The 18598-nt window shown below is 52.2% G+C and overlaps 2 protein-coding genes across 7 annotated transcripts; one reads left to right on the forward strand and one right to left on the reverse strand.

The window, feature by feature from the left end:
* The first annotated feature begins 2877 nt into the window (after nt 1-2877).
* Nucleotides 2878-9697, forward strand: PRRT3 (proline rich transmembrane protein 3). 5 transcript variants are annotated; one of them, XM_019748277.2, is made up of 5 exons: nt 2879-3167; nt 3300-3467; nt 5553-6615; nt 6824-6979; nt 7577-9697. In XM_019748277.2, exons 3-5 carry the CDS (start codon nt 5610-5612, stop codon nt 9328-9330), a joined length of 2916 nt encoding a protein of 971 aa, XP_019603836.2. In that variant the 5' UTR covers nt 2879-3167; nt 3300-3467; nt 5553-5609; the 3' UTR covers nt 9331-9697. The 5 variants fall into 5 exon arrangements, with proteins under 5 accessions (XP_019603838.2, XP_019603836.2, XP_019603839.2 ...); XM_019748278.2 differs by having other exon boundaries at nt 2890-3000; XM_019748279.2 differs by lacking the exon at nt 3300-3467 and having other exon boundaries at nt 2878-3167.
* A 547-nt stretch (nt 9698-10244) lies between these two features.
* On the reverse strand, nt 10245-18463 carry CRELD1 (cysteine rich with EGF like domains 1). 2 transcript variants are annotated; one of them, XM_019748287.2, is made up of 11 exons: nt 18343-18463; nt 17658-17850; nt 17331-17413; nt 14692-14802; nt 14280-14371; nt 13495-13671; nt 13315-13410; nt 12294-12377; nt 12047-12142; nt 11706-11840; nt 10245-10888 (listed from the first exon to the last, which is right to left on the reverse strand). In XM_019748287.2, the coding sequence occupies exons 2-11, from the start codon at nt 17829-17831 to the stop codon at nt 10674-10676; spliced, it is 1263 nt and encodes a 420-aa protein (XP_019603846.2). In that variant the 5' UTR covers nt 17832-17850; nt 18343-18463; the 3' UTR covers nt 10245-10673. The 2 variants fall into 2 exon arrangements, with proteins under 2 accessions (XP_019603846.2, XP_019603845.2); XM_019748286.2 differs by lacking the exon at nt 18343-18463 and having other exon boundaries at nt 17658-18332.
* Nucleotides 18464-18598: the final 135 nt, after the last annotated feature.

Consider the following 18598-nt stretch of genomic DNA (forward strand, 5'->3'; position numbering starts at 1 on the left):
GGTGTGTAGCATAGCTCCTGGCAGACTAAGTGCTTGGTAAACAGAGCTATCGACCACCTTCTCATACACTTGGAATCATCTCCCAGCCACCCCTTTTGGAGCCAGGATACTCCCCACCTCTACCTGGCACTCCATGTTCTCCACTAACGTTCACCTCCATCCCCAGGCAGTCTCTTCTTTCCATAGGATCAGCTTTCATCTTGGCTTCTAGACAAAGGGATCATAATCTCTCTCGCCTTTGTCTGGAATCTCAAAACCCCTACCAACTGATGGTTTGGGAACACAATGGGCTTGGGGCTCCTGGCTCCAAAGAGGGCAGCCAGGGAGAAGTCAGATGCTGCTGCTCGGACGAGATTGGGCACCGTCAGGCCAGTGCGATTTTGCAGGGGCATGAATGGGTGGTCCTAGTACACACACCCCGCCCTCCTTGGGGAAATTAAGGAAGAGGACCAGACCAGCTCTGAGCCTGTTGAGGAAATCTCCGGCATCTCCAAAGGAGGTTCACCAGAGAGGTCACAGGAGACACTGAGAGAAGGGATCTGTACCCCCCTACTTCTGTAGTGGGCCCCCAGAATTGTCATTGCATCGAGACTGCCCCTGGGGAAAAGACATAGTTCCCTCAAAGGAAATTAGGATGCTGTCAGGAAGAGAAAGGATCTTGGACAATGCTCCAAAATGCCAATTATCTACCCTATATAGGGCCAGGAGCCAACTAATTTCCCACAAGATCAGAACAACTGGCTATATCTTGACAAGATAAACAACAAACCAACGTAGAATCCTACATTGAGGTGTAAGAAACCAACTGCACACAAAGAGATGGGGAAAACCTAGTGGATAAAAAATGGGCAACAAAATGATGGGACTGCCAGAAACATGTATTCAGCACGAGGTCGCATTAATGAAGGAGTAGAAGCAGCTTTACTCTTAACTGGATTCAGTTCCAAGAGTCATAGTTTAAAGGGGACATTGTTGGTCTGGTAAGAAGAAAAAGAGAAGAGATGTCGCAATGGTGAGAGCCCAGAATCCTGTCCTTGAAGGAGAGGCTGAAAGAATGGGGCGTTTGGCCTCGAGGGAGAAGATTCTACGGAACTAAGAGATGCCTTCAGAATTCTGCAGGGGTTTCCACAAGGAAAACAGTAGAGCTTGTCAGATGATATGATGAAATGGGAAAAGCCAGAACCCTCTCCCAGAGTCAGAAAAGCTGAATTTAGGCTCCACCATTTTCCGGCTACTAGGGACTTCACATTGCAACACATCAGACACAACTGAACCCTGAGTATTGCTTTTCTTTGAGAGCCAGAGGTAGGAAAATACTGGGAAGGATATTTCAGCTCAACCCTAGGAAGAATTTTTTCATTTTAAAGTGATATTTATGGGTCTTATCTCAGATCACACAAGAAATACATAGTTGTATAGAATATTGGTAAACAGAAAAGCAAAATTAGAAAGAAGTCACATCAACCCCTATTTACTTTCCAATACGTAGGGATAAGATACATTGACAGACAGCTATTAACAAAAATGGGATCATACAAATACTCCTCTGAGAGAATGTAGAGTATCAGCATGTAAAGCTGTATGTACTGGTCTGTAAGGATTGTTTCGCAGTACTGTTTCTAGTAGAAAAAAGCCTGTAAACCCCCTGACTACCAATCAGTCAGGAGATCTGGGGAATGTCTGAATAAATGACCATGTGGCCACACCATGAAATACTGTGCAGCTAGCTGAAAGAAAAGGGCAGAACTAATATGTATTGCCTTCAAAATATTTCCAACATATATTGCTTATGGCAAAACAAAGTTATAGAATAGTATGCACAGTATGATCCCGTTTTTGTAAAAAGAAACGCATGCACACATCTGTTTTTATAAGCAAAGGAAACAGTATGGTGTTAACATTTGGGGGGGTGGGGCAGAGTTGGAGGGTAAGACAGTTAACATGTTCTTTGAACATTTCTGTGTTGCTTGAATTGGGACAATCAGTATATATTATTTTTATAATTCAAGTGATTGAAATTTAAATAAATAAACCACAATTTACCCTGAACATTTTTCCATGCCATTAAAGATGCTACATCACATTTCATGATCACATGTATTCCTTGTGTGGATTTCTCTTAATGTATTGAACCTAATGATGGACACTTAGTACAACAGGAGCTGTCCAAAGAAGGACCAGGAGCATTTTGACAGTGTCTATCAGATCTGAAAATGTCCACACCCATAGAACTAACCATGCCTCAGGTAGGAAATTATCTGATAGGTACAAAGTACCTATCTGATAGTGCATGAAGATGTCTGTGTAAGAACTGGGCCCTAACTCATTCTTCTTGCTAGTAAAAGGCTAGAAACAACCTACATTTCCAACCTCAGGAACCAGATAAATAAAAATTACAGGCTGACCATATGCTGCAGTTCTCAACAGCGGATACAAGAAATGAGATGGATCTGTAGAAATTTACATGAAAAATGTGCTAGGATATATTGCAAAGTGAAGGGGGGGGAAGGCAAGTTACAGAACAATGTGTACAGTATGGTCTCATTTTTATTTAAAATGTGTATGGGACTGCATTGATAAAGACCTGAAGGATACACAACAAGGTATAGGCAGGATTTACCTATAGGTATGTATGTATCCCTATAAGGATAGAAGTATAGAGATATAAAGGAAGTGAGCTCTCCGTCCCCTGAAGTATGCAAACAGAGATCGGCTGCCTCGTTTTGAGGGATGTTGTGGAAGGGATTTCCATATCCCTTGGAGGTGAGCTCGGTCCCCTCTTCGTCCCGAGAATCTCAGAGAATGGGGAGGTCAGGACTGGGAGAAGAATCCACCCCTAAGGGGAAAGGGTTAAGTTGGGCTGGCGCTCCTGTGGGCGGGCTCGGCGATCGGCAGCGCCAGGCTCGGTTAGCCAAGTCTGAGCATCTCAGAGGATGCGGCGCGGAGCGGCTGCTGGGACGCGCGCAAGGTGAACGCGGGGGCTGCCCGCGCGGCGGCCAGGTGAGGAGCTGGCTGACGGAGTGGGCGACGGCGGGGCCCAGGTTGGGAGCATAGCCTGCAGCCCCCGACTAGGCGCGAGCGGCAGGGCCTGCACCGGCGCCCACCCCCACCCAGGACACTGCGGGAAGGCGAGGAGCCAGGGGAGAGGAGACCGAGGAGGAGGAGAGGTAACCCGAGATGGATCAGCTCCTGGAGGTTGCCCTACGGCTGCCCTCGCTCTGCCTTCGGGCTGGCCTCTCCCCTGTTCCTGGGGCAGGGAGATAGACCCAGTGTTGGGCAGCACCCGCTCTTGTCCGCAGATGCCTACATCGCTTCCATTGGGGTGGTGAACAGATGGTATATGCTTATCGTTGAAGGCCCAACTCAACTGTCTCCTCCTCTGCAAAGCTTTATGGACCCCTTGCAAAATGAGCCACTGCGCGTTTCACAGGACTTAGTATGGCCATTCGCTGACTGTGTGACCTTGGGTGAGTTGCTCAACCTCTCTGAACCTCGGTTGCTTCCTTTATGAAATAGGTGTATACTCACACCTGCTTGTGTTGGGAGGGTAGGATGAGGTCCGAGGACATGCGGCTAAGCTTAGCACAGGAGCCTAACTGGGTAAGATCTCAACACAGGAGGACTGTTATTAACCAGTACCTGTGTTAGGAGCCTTTCAGTCCATTCCCCTCAGCTCACCCCCACTCCCAACTCTAGAACTGAGGCTTCTCTTTGGGTCCCCAGCACCTCGCCTGGGCCAGGAGCAGAGTATAGGGCTTGGTGAATGTCTGAGAAATGAACCTGCAAGGCTTTAAAGCAGAGTTTAAACTCAGTTTGGGGGATGGGTTTAAGTGATCTTTGAACGCCCTGAAATTGTCCACAACCTTTGGTGAACCTGGGCATTTTCCTGGGGAGTGCACCTGGAGTTTCCATCAGCTTCTCAAGGTATCTGTGGGCCACCAAGGGTTAGAAGCCAGGGCGTTTTGGGCACAGCTGCTTCCCGGAAAGGAAAGGAGCAGGGCCCCTGCCCCTAAATACACCCAGACCGCCACTCTCACAGCCGCTGTCCGCCCATCTCCTGGTCATCGGGGCCTGCCCTTCCTGCCTCCCTGGCTGAGAGCAAGGGACTGTCAGGAAGAGGAACCTTTAGGGAATATCCACCTGGGGCCAGTCTTGTGCTGAAGGACTAGAGACAAGAAATGGAAGATGCAGACACAGCCCTGAGAAGCCCCAGGCCCGTGGGGGAGACAGGAGATTATTACACTATGTGACCAGGGTGACCAGAGGGTGGAGGGAGTGTCAGGGAAAGAAATGCCTCCACTGAGACAAGCCAGCATCATATCTTACCTGGATTTCTGCACTGGTCTCTCTCCCCCTTTAAAACACCTATCAGATCCTGTCACTGCCATGCTTAACATCTCCTCTGGCTTCCTGTGACACTTAGAATAAAATCCAAGGGCCGTACTGTGGCTTACCAGGCCCCTTACGATCTAGCCCCGCCTAACTGATTTCATCTCCCACTGCCGCTTTCTCCTTCATTTGCTGAGCTCCAGCCACTCTGGCCTTCTTATTTCTTGAACTCACCTAGCTCATTCTTGCATCAGGGCCTTTGCACTTTCTGTTCCCTCTGTCAAATGCTTTCCCCCATATCTTCAAATGGCTGGCTCCTTCTCATTCAGGATTTCGCTTAAATGTCACCTCAGAGAGGCCTTCCCGGCACCCCCTGTGTAAAGTAGCCCCCATCCCTCTATCTCTGAACCCTGTTTTCTTTTCTCCATAGCTCACTTTATTTAACATCATTCATTGTCTGTCCCTTACCTAGAACATGAGCTCCAAGAGGGCAGGAATCTTGCCAGTCCTGTTCATTGCTTTATCCTCAGGGCTTGGCCATAATATATGCTCTAATTATTTGTTGAAATAGTTAAGGGGACTGGTGGGAAAGAGAGCTTTCTGGACAAAGAGAAAAGTAAAAGGGCTCATGCTTATTAAGCTCCTATCACAGGCCTGACCCATTATGTGTTTTATTATGTAAGTCTTACAAGAGCTCTTTGGAGTTAGGTATCCTTATTATGCCCAGTTTACTGATGGGAAAACCCTGATGCAGAGAGGAAAAGGAACTCACTCAGGAACTGGCAAAGCTGGGATTCAAACCTAGGTCCCTCCTCAAAGGCGGGGGTCTGTCTTCTCCCTCTCCACTTCTCTGATATTTGAGCTGGGCCTTCAAGAATAAGATTTCAGCAAGTGAAGGAGAAGGGAGAGGGCATTCCAGGCAGAGGGAATGTCAGGAGCAAAGGCATGGGGCGTCAGACAGTCCAGTGGGGCTGGAAGGCTAGGAGAGGAGCTTAATTCTCTCCTGAGGGAGCTGGGGAGCCACTGAAGGTTTTGAAGTAGGTCAAGTGGCATGACCAGAGATGCAGTTTTATAAGGCCACTGTGGGCAGCATGAAGAGGTTGACCAGGAAGAGGTGTGGGAGGGGAACCTGCCTATGCTGCTCTTCTTTCTTTCCCATCAGCCCCTTGGGGCAGCCACGGAAGTCCCCAACCCTCACATGTCATCCCCTTTCCTTTTTTCAGGCTCATCCAGTGAGGACTGGAAGCTGAGGTCTCTAGGCCCAGGCATCAGAGTGGAGCATGGCCCCCAGCCCATGGGGCCGCGTATGCGGCCTCTTGCTGCTGTTGCTGCTGCTGTCCCTGGGGACTGGCCCTGCTCTGGGCCAGGGCCTTTCCAGGCCACATGAGGACTCAGAACCACACCTGTTCCCAGGAGCCCACCCCAAGGGTCCTGTTGGTACAGAGCCTCAAGCCATCGACTTCTTCTGGGAGAAGCCCAGAGATGAGAGCCCCAGGAACTCCAACATCCTCCCTGCTGAGAAAGTGCCTGAGCAGTTTGCAGACTCTCCCCTTGGCCCAGCCCTGCATGGACCTAAAGCAGCCCAGGGGGCTCAGAGAGATGGGCTCCCAGTAACTGATGACTTCCAGATGGCTCAAGGACCAATTTCTCAGGGCTGGACAGGACCTCCTGACTTGCAAGAGACTCTGGAGCAAGAAGCAGCTGTGCCCCACCCAGTGGGCCCCCCCCATCTCACTTTCATCCCCACAACTCCCAGACTCCAAGCCACAGTTCCTCCCTCCCCAGGGGAACCTAGTGACCAAGTAGGACAACGACCACTTAGAGATGAGGGCTTGGTGGTCCAAGCCAAGAACGGGGTCTCAGAGACATCCCCCTCAGCTCGCCAGAATCCTCCCCACACTCTTGTGCCCCCCCGGGGCACTATCAGGAAGCCAGTGCTAGAAGAACAGGGTGGGGGTGAGGAGGACTTCCAGGGGGCAGCACAAGGCCCCCTCTTCATTCAGCAAGATCCAGCAACCCCTGAAGTTGGCTTAGTGTCCCCAGTTGAGGTGGCATCCAGTCAGGAGCCTGGGTCCCAGCCAGACCTAGCATTGGCCAGAAGCCTTCCCCCTGCCGAGGAGCTGCCAGTTGAGCCCCCCCAGAAGGCTGGAGGTAGGGAGACATGGGCAGTCAGTTTTCCAAGTCCCTCGCCTAAGCAAGTGGAGGTCCCTGACATTCAGGGATCACCAGGACCCCAGCCCTCAGGTCCCCCAGCCTCAGAGACTCCTGATGGGCAGCCTAAACCAGGTGGGTACCGTACCAAAGTGAGGGTGCCGAACACAGCAGGGAGGGGCAGTGTTCCATAGCAGCTGGATACCCCAGTTTCTGTGTGCCCCCTGGTCCCTGTGATTCCATTTCCCTCATTCTGGCAAATGAGGGTGATTGTGCCTAAGGGATGAGACTTTGGGAACCACTGGAGGGTCAGGCAAAGTGATGACGGCTTTTGTCATTTCAGAGATAGCAGCAATGAATGGAGCAGATCCCATCTCTCCCCAGCGGGTGAGAGGAGCAGTGGAGGCCCCACGGACCCCCAAGTCCCTCATCCCTGGCCCCTTGGACCCTGGCCCAGCTACAAATGGAACAGAGAGCCCTGTGGGGCCCCTGCAGCCAGGTGAGGGCATGGCTGGGGGTTTGGGGAGAGCTGGTACTCTGTCTAATAATTAAGAACCTGTGTGAGGTCTATATGGGGGGTGGGGAGTGAATGGGGACAAACACCTCTTTAAAGGAATTGGTTAGGACCTCCTTCAAACAACTTGGGATAATAAACTAATACAGGGCACTCTGGGTGAAGTCATTTTTCCTTTTGGAGCTAGAATGCTCTTAAATGTAACACGGGTAATATTTAGTGCAGTGATTCTCCAACTCCAGCAAATCACCCAGGAGAGGAGCTTTCTAAAAATTCCAGTGCTAGGCCCCATCCAAAGGAATTCTGATTCACTTGGTTTCCAGGTGATTCTAATATGCAGCCCATGTTGTGAACTACTGTTATATTATTAATAAAAATGATAGCTCACGTCCATTTAACACTTATTGAGTGCTGGGCACTATGCTACACATTCAATCCTCACTGCAACCCAGTGAGGTAAGTGCTCCTACCATCCCCATTTTACAGATGTGCTTGGAAAAGATGTGCTTGCTCACCACACTGGGGAATGGGAAATCAAAAGCATTTTTCAAAGGGCTGTTTTAATATTTGTTATTATTGCAGATGAAGCCGAGGAGTGGCCCGGGCGCCCCCAGAGTCATCCCCCAGCACCCCCAGTCCAGGCCCCCTCGACATCACGCCGGGGCCTCATTCGGGTCACCACACAGCGTGCCCTGGGCCAGCCACTCCCTCCGGAGCCCTCAGCCAGCTCCCTGGCATCAGTCCCAGCCTCCAGCCCCCCTGCCAACGCCACCGCACCGCCCCTGCGCTGGGGTCCGCTGCGGCGGGTGCTGAGCTTTTCCTGGGAGCTGCACGTCTATGGGGTGGGGGTGCTCTTTCTGCTGCCTGCATTGCTGGCACTGGCTTCTCTGGCAGCCGCCCCTGCGGGGCCCCGGCTGGCACTAGTGGCAGCAGTGCTGGTGTTCATAGCATCGGGGCTGCGATCTGCCTACATGCTCACAGACCCGTACGGCTCGCAGGAGAGGCTGGGTTTACACGCGGGCCTGGTGCTCTATAATCTGCCCTTCCCCTTGCTGCTCACTGCGCTGGCAGCTCTGACCCTGCTCGGCCTGGGTGCGGGGCTGCCACAGCAGCTGCAGAACCCGCTTCTGCTGGGAGCAGTGGCCTTGGTGCACGGCGTGGGGTTACTCGCTACTGACCTGCTGTGTGCGAGGCCGACACTCAACCTCCTGGCTCAGGGCTTCTCTTGCGCCTGGGGTGCCACCGTGGCTCTGGGTACGCTCTGCCTGTGCCGTCGCCGCCTGCTGGATGGGCCGCGAGGCTGGGATGCCAGCCCGGGCCCACGGCTGCTGGCCGTGGCGGGCGCTCTGGGGCTGCTGGCCAGTGGCTTACAGCTGGCGGCCGCGCTCTGGCTGTACCCAGGCCCAGGCCGCGTGGGCCGCTTCTCCTGGGCTTGGTGGGGAGTCCACTTCTGGCTGCGCCTGCTGGAGCTGACATGGGCACTCGCCCTGGCGCTGGCCGCTGTAGCCGCAGTGCGGCCCAGGCCGCCCACGGAGCATGCGTGCTGGGCTAAGTTGCTGCGCCTGGCGTGCCCCGCGCCCTCCGGCAAGAGCGAGGTGCCTGAGCGACCCAACAATTGCTATGCGGGGCCCAGTGGCGTCGGTGTAGGCAGCTTGGACATCAGCAAGAGCCTCATCCGCAACCCCGCGGAGGGGGGCCCGCCTGCCACTCCCAGTTCAGGCGCCTGGGGCTCGGCGGCGTCGCTGGGCCGCGGTCCCCAGGGTGGCCCAGGACTGTCCGGCAACAGCGTCGGGCCGGCGCCGTCGATGAGCGAGCTGGACCTGCGGCCGCCGTCTCCCATTAACCTGAGCCGCAGCATTGACGCCGCGCTCTTCCGAGAGCACTTGGTGCGAGACAGCGTGTTCCGGCGCTGCGGCCTGCGCGGTCTGGCCTCCCCACCGACTGGGGGCGCGCTGCGTCCGCGCCGGGGCAGCCACCCCGATGCCGAGTTAGACGGCGCGGGCTCCTCGCTCCTCCGTGGCCGCTGCCGGTCGCTTAGCGACGTGCGCGTACACGGGCCGGTTCCACCACACGTAATGGATGCGCCTGACCAGGCGGCTTCTGGCAGCTCGATGGACAGCTTCTCCCGGGGCTCCCTCAAGATCAGCTGGAACCCGTGGCGCCACGGACTGTCGTCGGTGGACAGTCTGCCCCTAGATGAGCTGCCCAGCACTGTGCAGCTACTGCCTGCCACAGCCCCTGCTCCCGCCCGGCCCGGGGAACGCCCGAGTGAGGTCCATCCTCACTGCAAGCCTGGTGACTCCCGCAGCGCCTCCAGTGACACCATTGAGCTCTGAGCTGACTCCACACTGCTGCAGGACCAGGGCCCCACAATCGGTGGCCCAAAGGCATGGCCGACTGGGACTGTTGAGTATTTAAAAAACTGTCATTCCCGGACCTCAACCTGACTGCAGCCTCCAGAGACAGCCGGAGTACTCGAACCCACCCACCCCCATTTTTATGTTTAAATATTTTTTTCCAACGGGTATTTTGCACAGAGGCTGTGACTTAAGCGGAATACAGGGTGGACATGCATGGATTTAAGTATGGGGGATGGGGTCCAGGTGCCCCAAATACCCCTCCAGACTCCCCAGTGTGGAGGGATGAGGCTCGCTTGTGCAGACTGTCCTCTTTGTGCCAAAGAAATAAACCCTTAGGACTTGGCTTATGCCTCCCTCTGCCCATGCCAGGATCCTGTTCAGAGATGTAGGAGTGCCCCCCCACAAAAAAAAAAAAATTCCAAGTCCTGTGTGTATTGGGGATGGGAGGACTTTCAAAGGAAAGGGCACCGGACCCTCAGCAGCTTTAGAAATAATGGCTACCAGTATTTTATTGAACATCTGTTTTTTTTGTGCACTGTCTTCTGCTCTTCACAGTCGTCACATTTAATTCTTATGATAAGCCTGAGTGAAACGCATTATCATGCCCATTTTATAGATGAGAAAAATGAAGTTCAGAGACAAAAGTCGTTTGTCCAGGGTCTTTGGCCCAAATGATAGCTGGTACTGAACCCAAAAAGTTCCACTCCTAAGGCTGGTTCCTCCAACCTCCTTCTCCTAACACTACTTCAGGGCCAAACCTCTTCTCCATCAGGGTAGCCCTCAATTTCCCAGGGTTTTAGAAAATTTCCCCAAAGATGGGGGGTGCAGGACTCTCAGTAACTTAGGCCAACCCACGGTGAGTGGGGGACAGGTAGTAATAAGTCTGAAGCTTCTCCATTTTCCAAGACCTTTATTTCCTGAGATGAATAAATAAATCAGTGGCTGAGGGCTGGGGGGTAAACACGGAATAGGAGCTGGCAGCATGCAGCTGGCAAGAGGAGGCTGTGATGGGCTCACCCCTGCAGGTACCCCCCTCATCCAGGCAGGGGCCAAAGCTCACTAGCAGCCACCATAAGGAGACACTTTTCTTTTAAAATCCACACACATTGTGAAGCTTGCCCAGTCCCCCCAAAGTCAAGAACTCATGGCATCCACCTTCAGGGCTGCTTCCTCACCCCAGGGGCCTCACCTCCGCCGGTAGGTAGGGGGTGCTGACCCCCTCTCAAAAATAAAGCAAGCTACCTTGAGTGTTCAGGTAGGGAAGGCCTGACCTCTGGGGACAGCCTGGGTAGGAGGAAATCCTGCAGGTGTGGCAGAGATTATCTGCCCTTTATGAAGCCTTCCAGCACGCGGTCACTGCGCTCTGACAACCAGTAGCCAGTCATGGCCGCCACAGCCCCAATGAAGATGGCAGTGAAGACCAAGTCGCCCTTGGCGGCCAGCGTGGCCAGTGCACAGATGATGACACCGAAGAACATCTGCTGCAGCACCACCAGCTCATCCTCCGTCATCTCCGAGAAGAAGCCTGCTGACTCTGCGAGGAGCAAGAGAAGCACCTGTCCCTCCTTCCCCATTCCTGGAGTTCCTCACACACCCGATCATCGTTGCCACATGCCTGCCTGGTATGCCAGCCCATGACGTCATTTACTGCTGAGAACAGCTCTGAGAGGGGCAGTGATTATCCCTGTCTCACTAAATGGGAAACTGAGGCTCAGAGAGGTGAAGAGGTTTGCCCAAGGTCATGCAGTGGGCGCGTTGCAACAGAGCACGGGTTTCGAGTACTAGATCAGCTCCAGAGCCAGACGGCCAGGATACGACTCCCAGCCCTGCAACCTGCTTGCCCTGTGGCCCTGGGCAAGCCGCTTCATGTCTCTGCACCCTAGTACCCACTATGTAAAATGGGAATGAGAAATATACCCAACAGCATTGGATTTGTTTTAGGGGTGAAATGAGTTAATACATGCAAAATGCTTCGAATAGCATCTGGCACGGTAAGAGCTGCAGGACTGCTCACTATTGTCATCAATGATTGTCCCTCATGTCACCACACTGCAGCCTATAACAGCTCTTGACAGGCCAGGGCTAGGAGGGGTCCCCTTGGACAGATGAGGAAAGAGGCTCAGGGAGGCAGTGATTTGATGCCAAGTCTTATTTTCTTTCTACCCTGGAGAGATGTGAGGCCACCAAAAGCCTTCTGGAGACCAGATGTAGGTTCCAGGTCTCAATTCAGCCTCATGGGGGCTGCATCGGGGGGAGGGCAGGGCCTGTAACTGCCTGGAGAAGGGGTTTGCTGGCCCTCTCCCTAGATAAGGACACCTCCCCAGATTCCTGGGGGCCAAGTTGGGGCTCACCTGGGATCTGCTCCTTCACACAGATGCCCTCAATCTGTTTGTAGCCCTCCGCACATACGCAGCGGTAACTGCCCTCTGTGTTCTCGCATTGCTCATTCTCTCCTGGACACACCTCTGTCTCACACTCGTCCACATCTTGAGGGAAGGCAAGGAGGGGTCAGAGCCCTGACTGCCAGAGTCCCACATGCAGCACCCCTGACTCCGTCTCACGCGACACTCCCTTCTGCCCTTGCCCGAGTAACATTCCACCCTTCCTTCTGCTGCCTTATCCATATTCCAGCCCCTCAATTGGTGGTGGCAAGGCACTCCAAGGTGCCTGTGCCCCACTAGAGGAGACTCACCGAGACACTTGGAGCCCACCTGCTGGTAGCCAGGGCTACACTTCTTACAGCGGCCCGGCCCTGCCCCCATGCAGCCCAGACAAGCCTTGGCACAGTCTGGAGAAAGGAGAGGAGAGATGAGGGTAAGAGCTGCCCCTAGGTCTAAGCGGATTCTGGTGCCTGAGAAGGCAGAAGTTTGGGGGGAACTGGCATGGAGCAGCTCCCCCTACCCTCCCATGTCCCCTCCTCCGCAGGAATGGACACTCACCTCGGCACTCATAGGAGCCCTCTGTGTTCACACAGAATTGGTCAGCTCTACAGCTGGCTCGCTCTGTGCCACACTCATCGATATCTGCAGAGAGGCGGACAGGGTAGGGATTTCAGTCCCTAGTTCACTAACAGGGAAGCTGAGGCCAGGATTGTTGGGGAATGGACTTCCCAGGCTCAAATGATATGGCAGACACTGCAGGCTGTCCACCAACACAGAAGTAGAGGTGTAGCTGGACTCTAGGCTGCCCAGGTAGAGACCACATTTTCCAACCTGCCTTGCAGCTTAGAATGGCCCTGTGGCTGAGTTCTGGCCAACAGGATATAAACAGAAGTGATGTGCTCCACTTTCAGCTTAGCCTGAAAACAACAGGCCTGGGCTCCTCCATGCACTTTCTTCCCTTTTTTACTCCTGAGTGCCATGTCATGAAACACGGAGGTGCCCGTGACCCAGCCTCAACCATAACGATAACACCCAATGGAAGGACCCCACAGTAAGAAAGAAGGAATCTGGGTTCTTGGGTGATTGTGATAAGCAGAGTTTCCCTGCCAGCCTGGACCACTTGCTTTGAGACTGTGATGAGATAAAAATAAACCTCTATATTCTCTAAGCCACAATCTTTGGGGAACTTTTTGTTATAGCAGCTTAGCCTTTATTCTCATCTCCATAAATGGCTAGGTTTGAGACCAAACCAAGTCTCATACCCAGGTTTCCTGACCCAAGTTCGGTATCCTCATTCCTCTGTCTAACCGTTCAATTTTTCAGACTTGGCCTAAGTGACACCTCCTCTGAGAAGCCTTTCCTGATTCCCCATCACCACTGAGCTGGACCAGGGACATCTCACACTGTACAAGGGTCAGTCTGTACTGTAAATGCCTGGTTACTTTTCTGCCTTGCCAACCAGGCTGAGCTCTCCACGAAGATGGGGACTGTTGATCTTGCCCAGAGATGAGGTTACTGATGGGGAATCAAGCCCAGGCCCCTGCCCACCTCCCCAGAGCTAGAACAGGCCCCCACTCACCTACACACTTGAGGTGATACAGGGCCCAACCCTTCTTGCACTGTAAACAGTTTGATTCCTCAGGTCCCGAGCAGCGGGCACAGGGGCCAAAACAAGCTGGGTGGAATGGGGGCAGCATGAGGATGGGCAGGCAGGCACCCCATCTGCCCCTGCCCAGTGCCACACCTTTTGGCTACCTACCCGAACATACCAGATGGCTGGCGTTGCGCTCCGCCTCAAAGTAGCCAAGGCCGCACTGGCCACAGGCCTCACCCCCATAGCCGGCTCGGCAGTCGCAATGCCCGCTGCCCCCTCGGGTCCCTTCCCCTTCACACTGCCCACGGCCACCGCAGGGCTTCTCTGCACCCCCAGGACAGGCTGTAGGCAGACACCAAACGGGTGAGATTGTACGTATGATCTTGTATAGAAAACATATTAACATTTTTGGAGAGAAAACTTCATTTTAATGGCAACATAATATTTTATCATAAAACTTCTGAAATTTACTTAACCAAAGACTGAATTGACCATCTTTGTCACTAATTCTTTATCTGTAGCTTCCAGAGAGATTTTTCTAAAAGGGGCTGGTAATAAGATCAACACCTGACTGAGGATTCTGTGTAGAAAAAGGAAGTGACAATGGGGCTTTACAGCAGCACGTACTCCTAGGAAGGTCCCCTTAGTCAAGGGAATGGGGGCCAAGTCTGATTCAGGCATGGGAAATGAGGCATCGGGGTGGGGACATTTCTCAAATACATGATAAAAACCACAGCTACATCTGATTCAGTCTAGCCCTGTATCTTTTTTCAGAGCTGTTCCCCATGGATTTGTTCATCTCACCAGCCTGTGAGGCAGGTGAAAACTGAGGTCCAGAGAAGTTATCTGAGCAGCCTAAGCTCACACAGCCAGCTAGAGACAGCACCAGGACTAGCTCCCTGGCCTCAGCAGTCCCCTCCCAGCACCCAAGAGGAACTTGAATAACTCACGAAGGCAGGAGGGCCCGAAGGTGCCTGAGGGGCAGCAGAGCTTCAGGGAATCTGAGCAGAGCCATTGGAAGAGGTCTGGGGCTTCCTGCTGCCTGAGGCGGGGAGATGGTGTGACAGTGCGGGGGGCCTGAGACAGTGTCAGAGGTGCCACCCAACCCCAAACTCCCGCAGAATCTGGGACACAAGCCATCTGCGGCAGAAGACCCATAAGGCCCCTGCCCAATGCCCTTTCCCCCTTTGGCAGAGGGGTAAACTGAAGCTCGCGTAGAACTTGGCCACCAGCAAGTCCTTGGCAGATCTGGGTCTGGAAGAAGTAGCCAAACCAGGACACAGCCCCTAGCATGCAACCCCCTGCTTTACCACCAGGTCCTGGCAGTGGCCCCCTCCCAGGGAAGGCACCCACACCACTCACTTGTGAAACCACCAGCTCTCCACCAGCTCCTCACTCAGCTCCAGCAGGCGGTGGCACTCAAAGTCTGACTTGCTGCACACGCTCTCAAGCACCTCTACCAGGCGGGTCTCACTGGCCAGACAAGGGAACATGCTCCATTCCACCCACTTCCTCCTTAAGGTCTCCTCTCCCACCACTCCTTGTGCTATGACAGTGTCAAAGGAAATGCCATGGGGCATAATGAAAGGGGTATTGGTTTGGGGAGTCATACAGACCTGGGTTCGAATCTAGTTGTGTGACCTTAGGCAAGTCACTTAACCACTCTTGAACCTCTGTTTTCCCTTCTGTAAAATGGGGATAATACCTCCCCTGCAGGTTTGTTGTTCGATACCTCAGTTCTTACATCTGCACAATGGAATATATACCCTTGCTGGGTAGATGTAATTAAAAAGACATCATATAACAAGTGTTGGTGAGGATGTGGAGAAATTGGAACTTTCCTACATTGCGAAAAATGAAAAATGGTGCAACCACTGTGGGAAACAGTTTGGCAGTTCCTCAATAAGTTAAACATGGAATCACCATATGACACAGTAATTGTACTACTGGGTTAATACCAAAAAGAATGGAAAACGGGTGTTCAAACAAAAACTTGTAACACAAATGTCCATAGCAACACTATACACAATAGCCAAAAGGTAGAAACAACCCAGATGTCCATCGACTAATCAATGGATAAACAAAATGTGGTCTAGCCATACAACAGAATATTATTAAGACTTAAAAAGGAATGAAGTACTGATACGTGCTACAATATGGATGAACCTTGAAAACATTATGCTGAGTGAAAGAGAAGTCAGACGTAAAAAGCTACATATTGCAGGATTCCAACAGAATTAGCAAACCCATAGAGATAGAAAGCAGATTAATGGTTTCCAAGGGCTGGGGAAGGGGATTGTGAGGAGTGACCGCTTAATGGAGATGGAGTTTCTGTTTGGATGAAAATGTTCTGGAACTAGATAGTGGCAATGGTTGCACAACACTGTGACTGTACAAAATGTCTATAATGCTAAATTTTATGTTTTGTGTATTCTACCTCAATAAAAAAAATTTAAATATATATGTATGTATGTGTGCATATATATACACATACACACACACACACACACATACACACACACATATATAATGTATTATATTACGTACTTAAAGGATTTGACACAGTGCCTGGCATATAGGAGGAGGTGATTAAAAATACAAAACAAAGTCAGAAGCCATTATAGAGCTTGAAGTGCCCCTAGGGTTATCTTGGCCAATCCCCTCATTTCCAAACAAGGAAACTGAGGCCCACTGAGGGAAAGGAAAATGACCAATGTTACATAATAAAACCTTTTCTTTCTAGTGGCCATCACAGTTTAATCCTCACCATAATCCGATGAAATAGACAAAGCAGATATTAATATCTCTGTTTTACAGATTAGGATACTCAGGCTCAGAGAGGTTAAGAGACCTTTCCTTGGGTACCAAGGGTCAAAACTGACAACCAGGTCTAACTCCAAGTCTTTGCTGATTCCTTCTCCTCAATCTGACTTTGAAAAGCTGGATGGCCTAGGGCTCACGCCTTTCCTCTCAATATAATCTCCTCTCTTCCCGTGGCTTTCTATACTGACTATATGCTGATGACTCCAAAATTCATGTTTTCAGCTCCTACTTCTTCCCAGACTTCAAACTCCTAAATCTAACTCAACTTGACTGTTTAATGGACATCTCAGCCCAACACATTCAAAGAGAACACCCAATTCCACCCCTTCCCTAAATCTCCTTCCCCAGTTTTACCCATCTCAGAAAACAGCCCCATAATTCACCCACTTACTAGGTATTGCTCAGGCCCAATGCCTAGTAAGCATCTTTTATTCCTTTTCCCTCATACCCCATAATGAATCCATTAAGTCCTATCAGTCTATCTGCAAAATATATCCAGAATTTGATCCCTTCTCACCACCTCCACCACAAGAAACCACACTAGCTCATGCTGCCTTCAGGCCTAGATTATACATTAGCCTCCCAGCTGGTCTCCCTGCTTCCTCCACCCTGGATCCCTATAGTCTGTTTGCTACACAGCCATGTGGGTGATCTTTTAAAGACCACATTACTGCTCTGCTCAAAACCTTCCAATGGCTTCCCTCTATACTCAGAATGGAATCTAAAGTGCTTTCTGTGGCCTTTAAGGCTGGGCTTCTGCCTTCACCTTCTACCACTTCCCTTCTGCTCCCTCCATTCCAGCCACTTCTCAAATACACCAAGCTTAGTTCCACTCTGTCCACATTCTTCCCTGATTGTCCCATTGCTTGCTTCTTCACTTCAGGTCTCTGTTCAAATGCCACACCTTGAACACCACAGTTCCCACTTTTCTGTAGTCCACCCAGCATTACTATTCTTCACCTGATATAATATTACTTATTTCCTTATTTACCATGTTTCCTCTACAAGAATGTAAGCTCCTTGAAGATGGGATTTTGCTTGCCTTGTTTACTGCTGTACTATAGATGTTCAGTGATATTTGTTGAAGGAGTAAGCACTCCCCAAGAGGATCTAGGCCTCCACCAGTAGAGGAGAGATTGGGAGGTGAGGTATTCAAACCCACCCCTCCAGCCCCTTACCTGTCTTTGTATTTAGACAACTTCTCTTCCTCCCAGGCAGTGTTTCCACCTCCAAAGTTGTCCCGAATGGTTCTCTCCAGACCCTGGAAATGGAGAAAATTAGTAACACCTAAGTATAAAAGTACAGACTGCTTGGCACATTCTAGCACTTCAGTATTTCACTGACCAGGAAACTGAGGCACAGAAAGGCAACCTGCCCAAGGCCATACAACTGGTAAGTAACCAGTTGTGACTTGAGTCCATACAGACTTGCATCCCAGACTCCCCACTCTCAATCACTTTGCTCTAGTAGCTGGGACCCTCCTAATAGGTTGCTGGTGCACCCACCTTGTTAAAGCTGTCGACCAATCCCCGGCACGTATGACACGGGTGGGGCTCAGTTCGGGGAGAAGACTGGGGAGGCAGAGAGGGCTGGAGCCAAACTGGGCCTGGGAGACTGAAGAAGAGGCTCAGACCCCAGAGCAGAGCTGGGACCAGGCCCCTCGGGGGTCGAGGGGCCATCTTTTCCCAGGCTGGGGACCTGTAGATAGAGAGCATGCGGAGGGTTCGCTGGAGGAGCCAGGAGAGAAAGAAAAGGGTCGGTTCTAAGGTGCCATGGGTCTGGGAGCCCAGACCTGTGTTATTGTAAGAGGAGGTTAGACTGGGGTATGGCCGGGAAAGGGGAGACGGTGGGGAAATGAGCCTATTTTGCAATTCTAGGACGGGAATAAGTTATCCTCGTTACAGTTGGGGAGGTAGCCTGGATCCTTGGCAAGGGGACAGGAATCAGCCTATTGTTCTAGCGTCTGAATATGGGTTGTTGGGGACCGGATCAGCGGAGCTATGGAGAATGGGTCAGATTCCAAGTACTGGGGGAGAAGAGGCCGATGGGCGGTCTTGGAGGGAAGAGCCAAGGTCCGGATATGAAGAGAAGGGGTCAGGTTCGGGGGCCGTAGGCGGCAAAGGCACGGCCTACGACTCAGCAAGGGAGGATCCAGACCAGCAGATGGCGGGGAAGAAAAACACGACCCACCCAGCCCTCCGGCGCTGACGGCTCAGTCTCCCCAGCGCCGCCGCCGCCGCCTGCGTTAAGACGTACAACCTACGCCAGCCCCGCAGTCCGGAGGGCGGAGCCACGCCGCAGCCAATGGTGGTGGGCCATGTGCCAGTGCGTCATCCCGCACCAGCCAACCAGAGGCGGCGCCGGGCTGCACCTGTCGGGTGATTAAAGGGTACATGGGCCGCAGGCGACGTGCCAGCTTAGCTGCTGGCTCAGAGATACACGTGAA

The sequence above is a fragment of the Rhinolophus sinicus genome, linkage group LG10, assembly GCF_036562045.2.
Source record: "Rhinolophus sinicus isolate RSC01 linkage group LG10, ASM3656204v1, whole genome shotgun sequence".
NCBI lineage: Eukaryota > Metazoa > Chordata > Mammalia > Chiroptera > Rhinolophidae > Rhinolophus > Rhinolophus sinicus.

Bases quoted from the DNA above. Each gene is read 5' to 3' on its own strand.
- PRRT3 (XM_019748279.2), top strand. From the start codon at position 5,610: ATGGCCCCCAGCCCATGGGGCCGCGTATGCGGCCTCTTGCTGCTGTTG. The intron at 6,616-6,823 runs GTGGGTACCGTA...TTGTCATTTCAG, and splicing joins TGATGGGCAGCCTAAACCAG to AGATAGCAGCAATGAATGGA. The intron at 6,980-7,576 runs GTGAGGGCATGG...TTATTATTGCAG, and splicing joins TGTGGGGCCCCTGCAGCCAG to ATGAAGCCGAGGAGTGGCCC.
- CRELD1 (XM_019748286.2), bottom strand. From the start codon at position 17,867: ATGCTCTCTATCTACAGGTCCCCAGCCTGGGAAAAGATGGCCCCTCGA. The intron at 17,414-17,657 runs GTGGGTGCACCA...CTCCATTTCCAG, and splicing joins TGGTCGACAGCTTTAACAAG to GGTCTGGAGAGAACCATTCG. The intron at 14,803-17,330 runs GTAAGGGGCTGG...TTGTCTGGCCAG, and splicing joins TTGTCTAAATACAAAGACAG to TGAGACCCGCCTGGTAGAGG.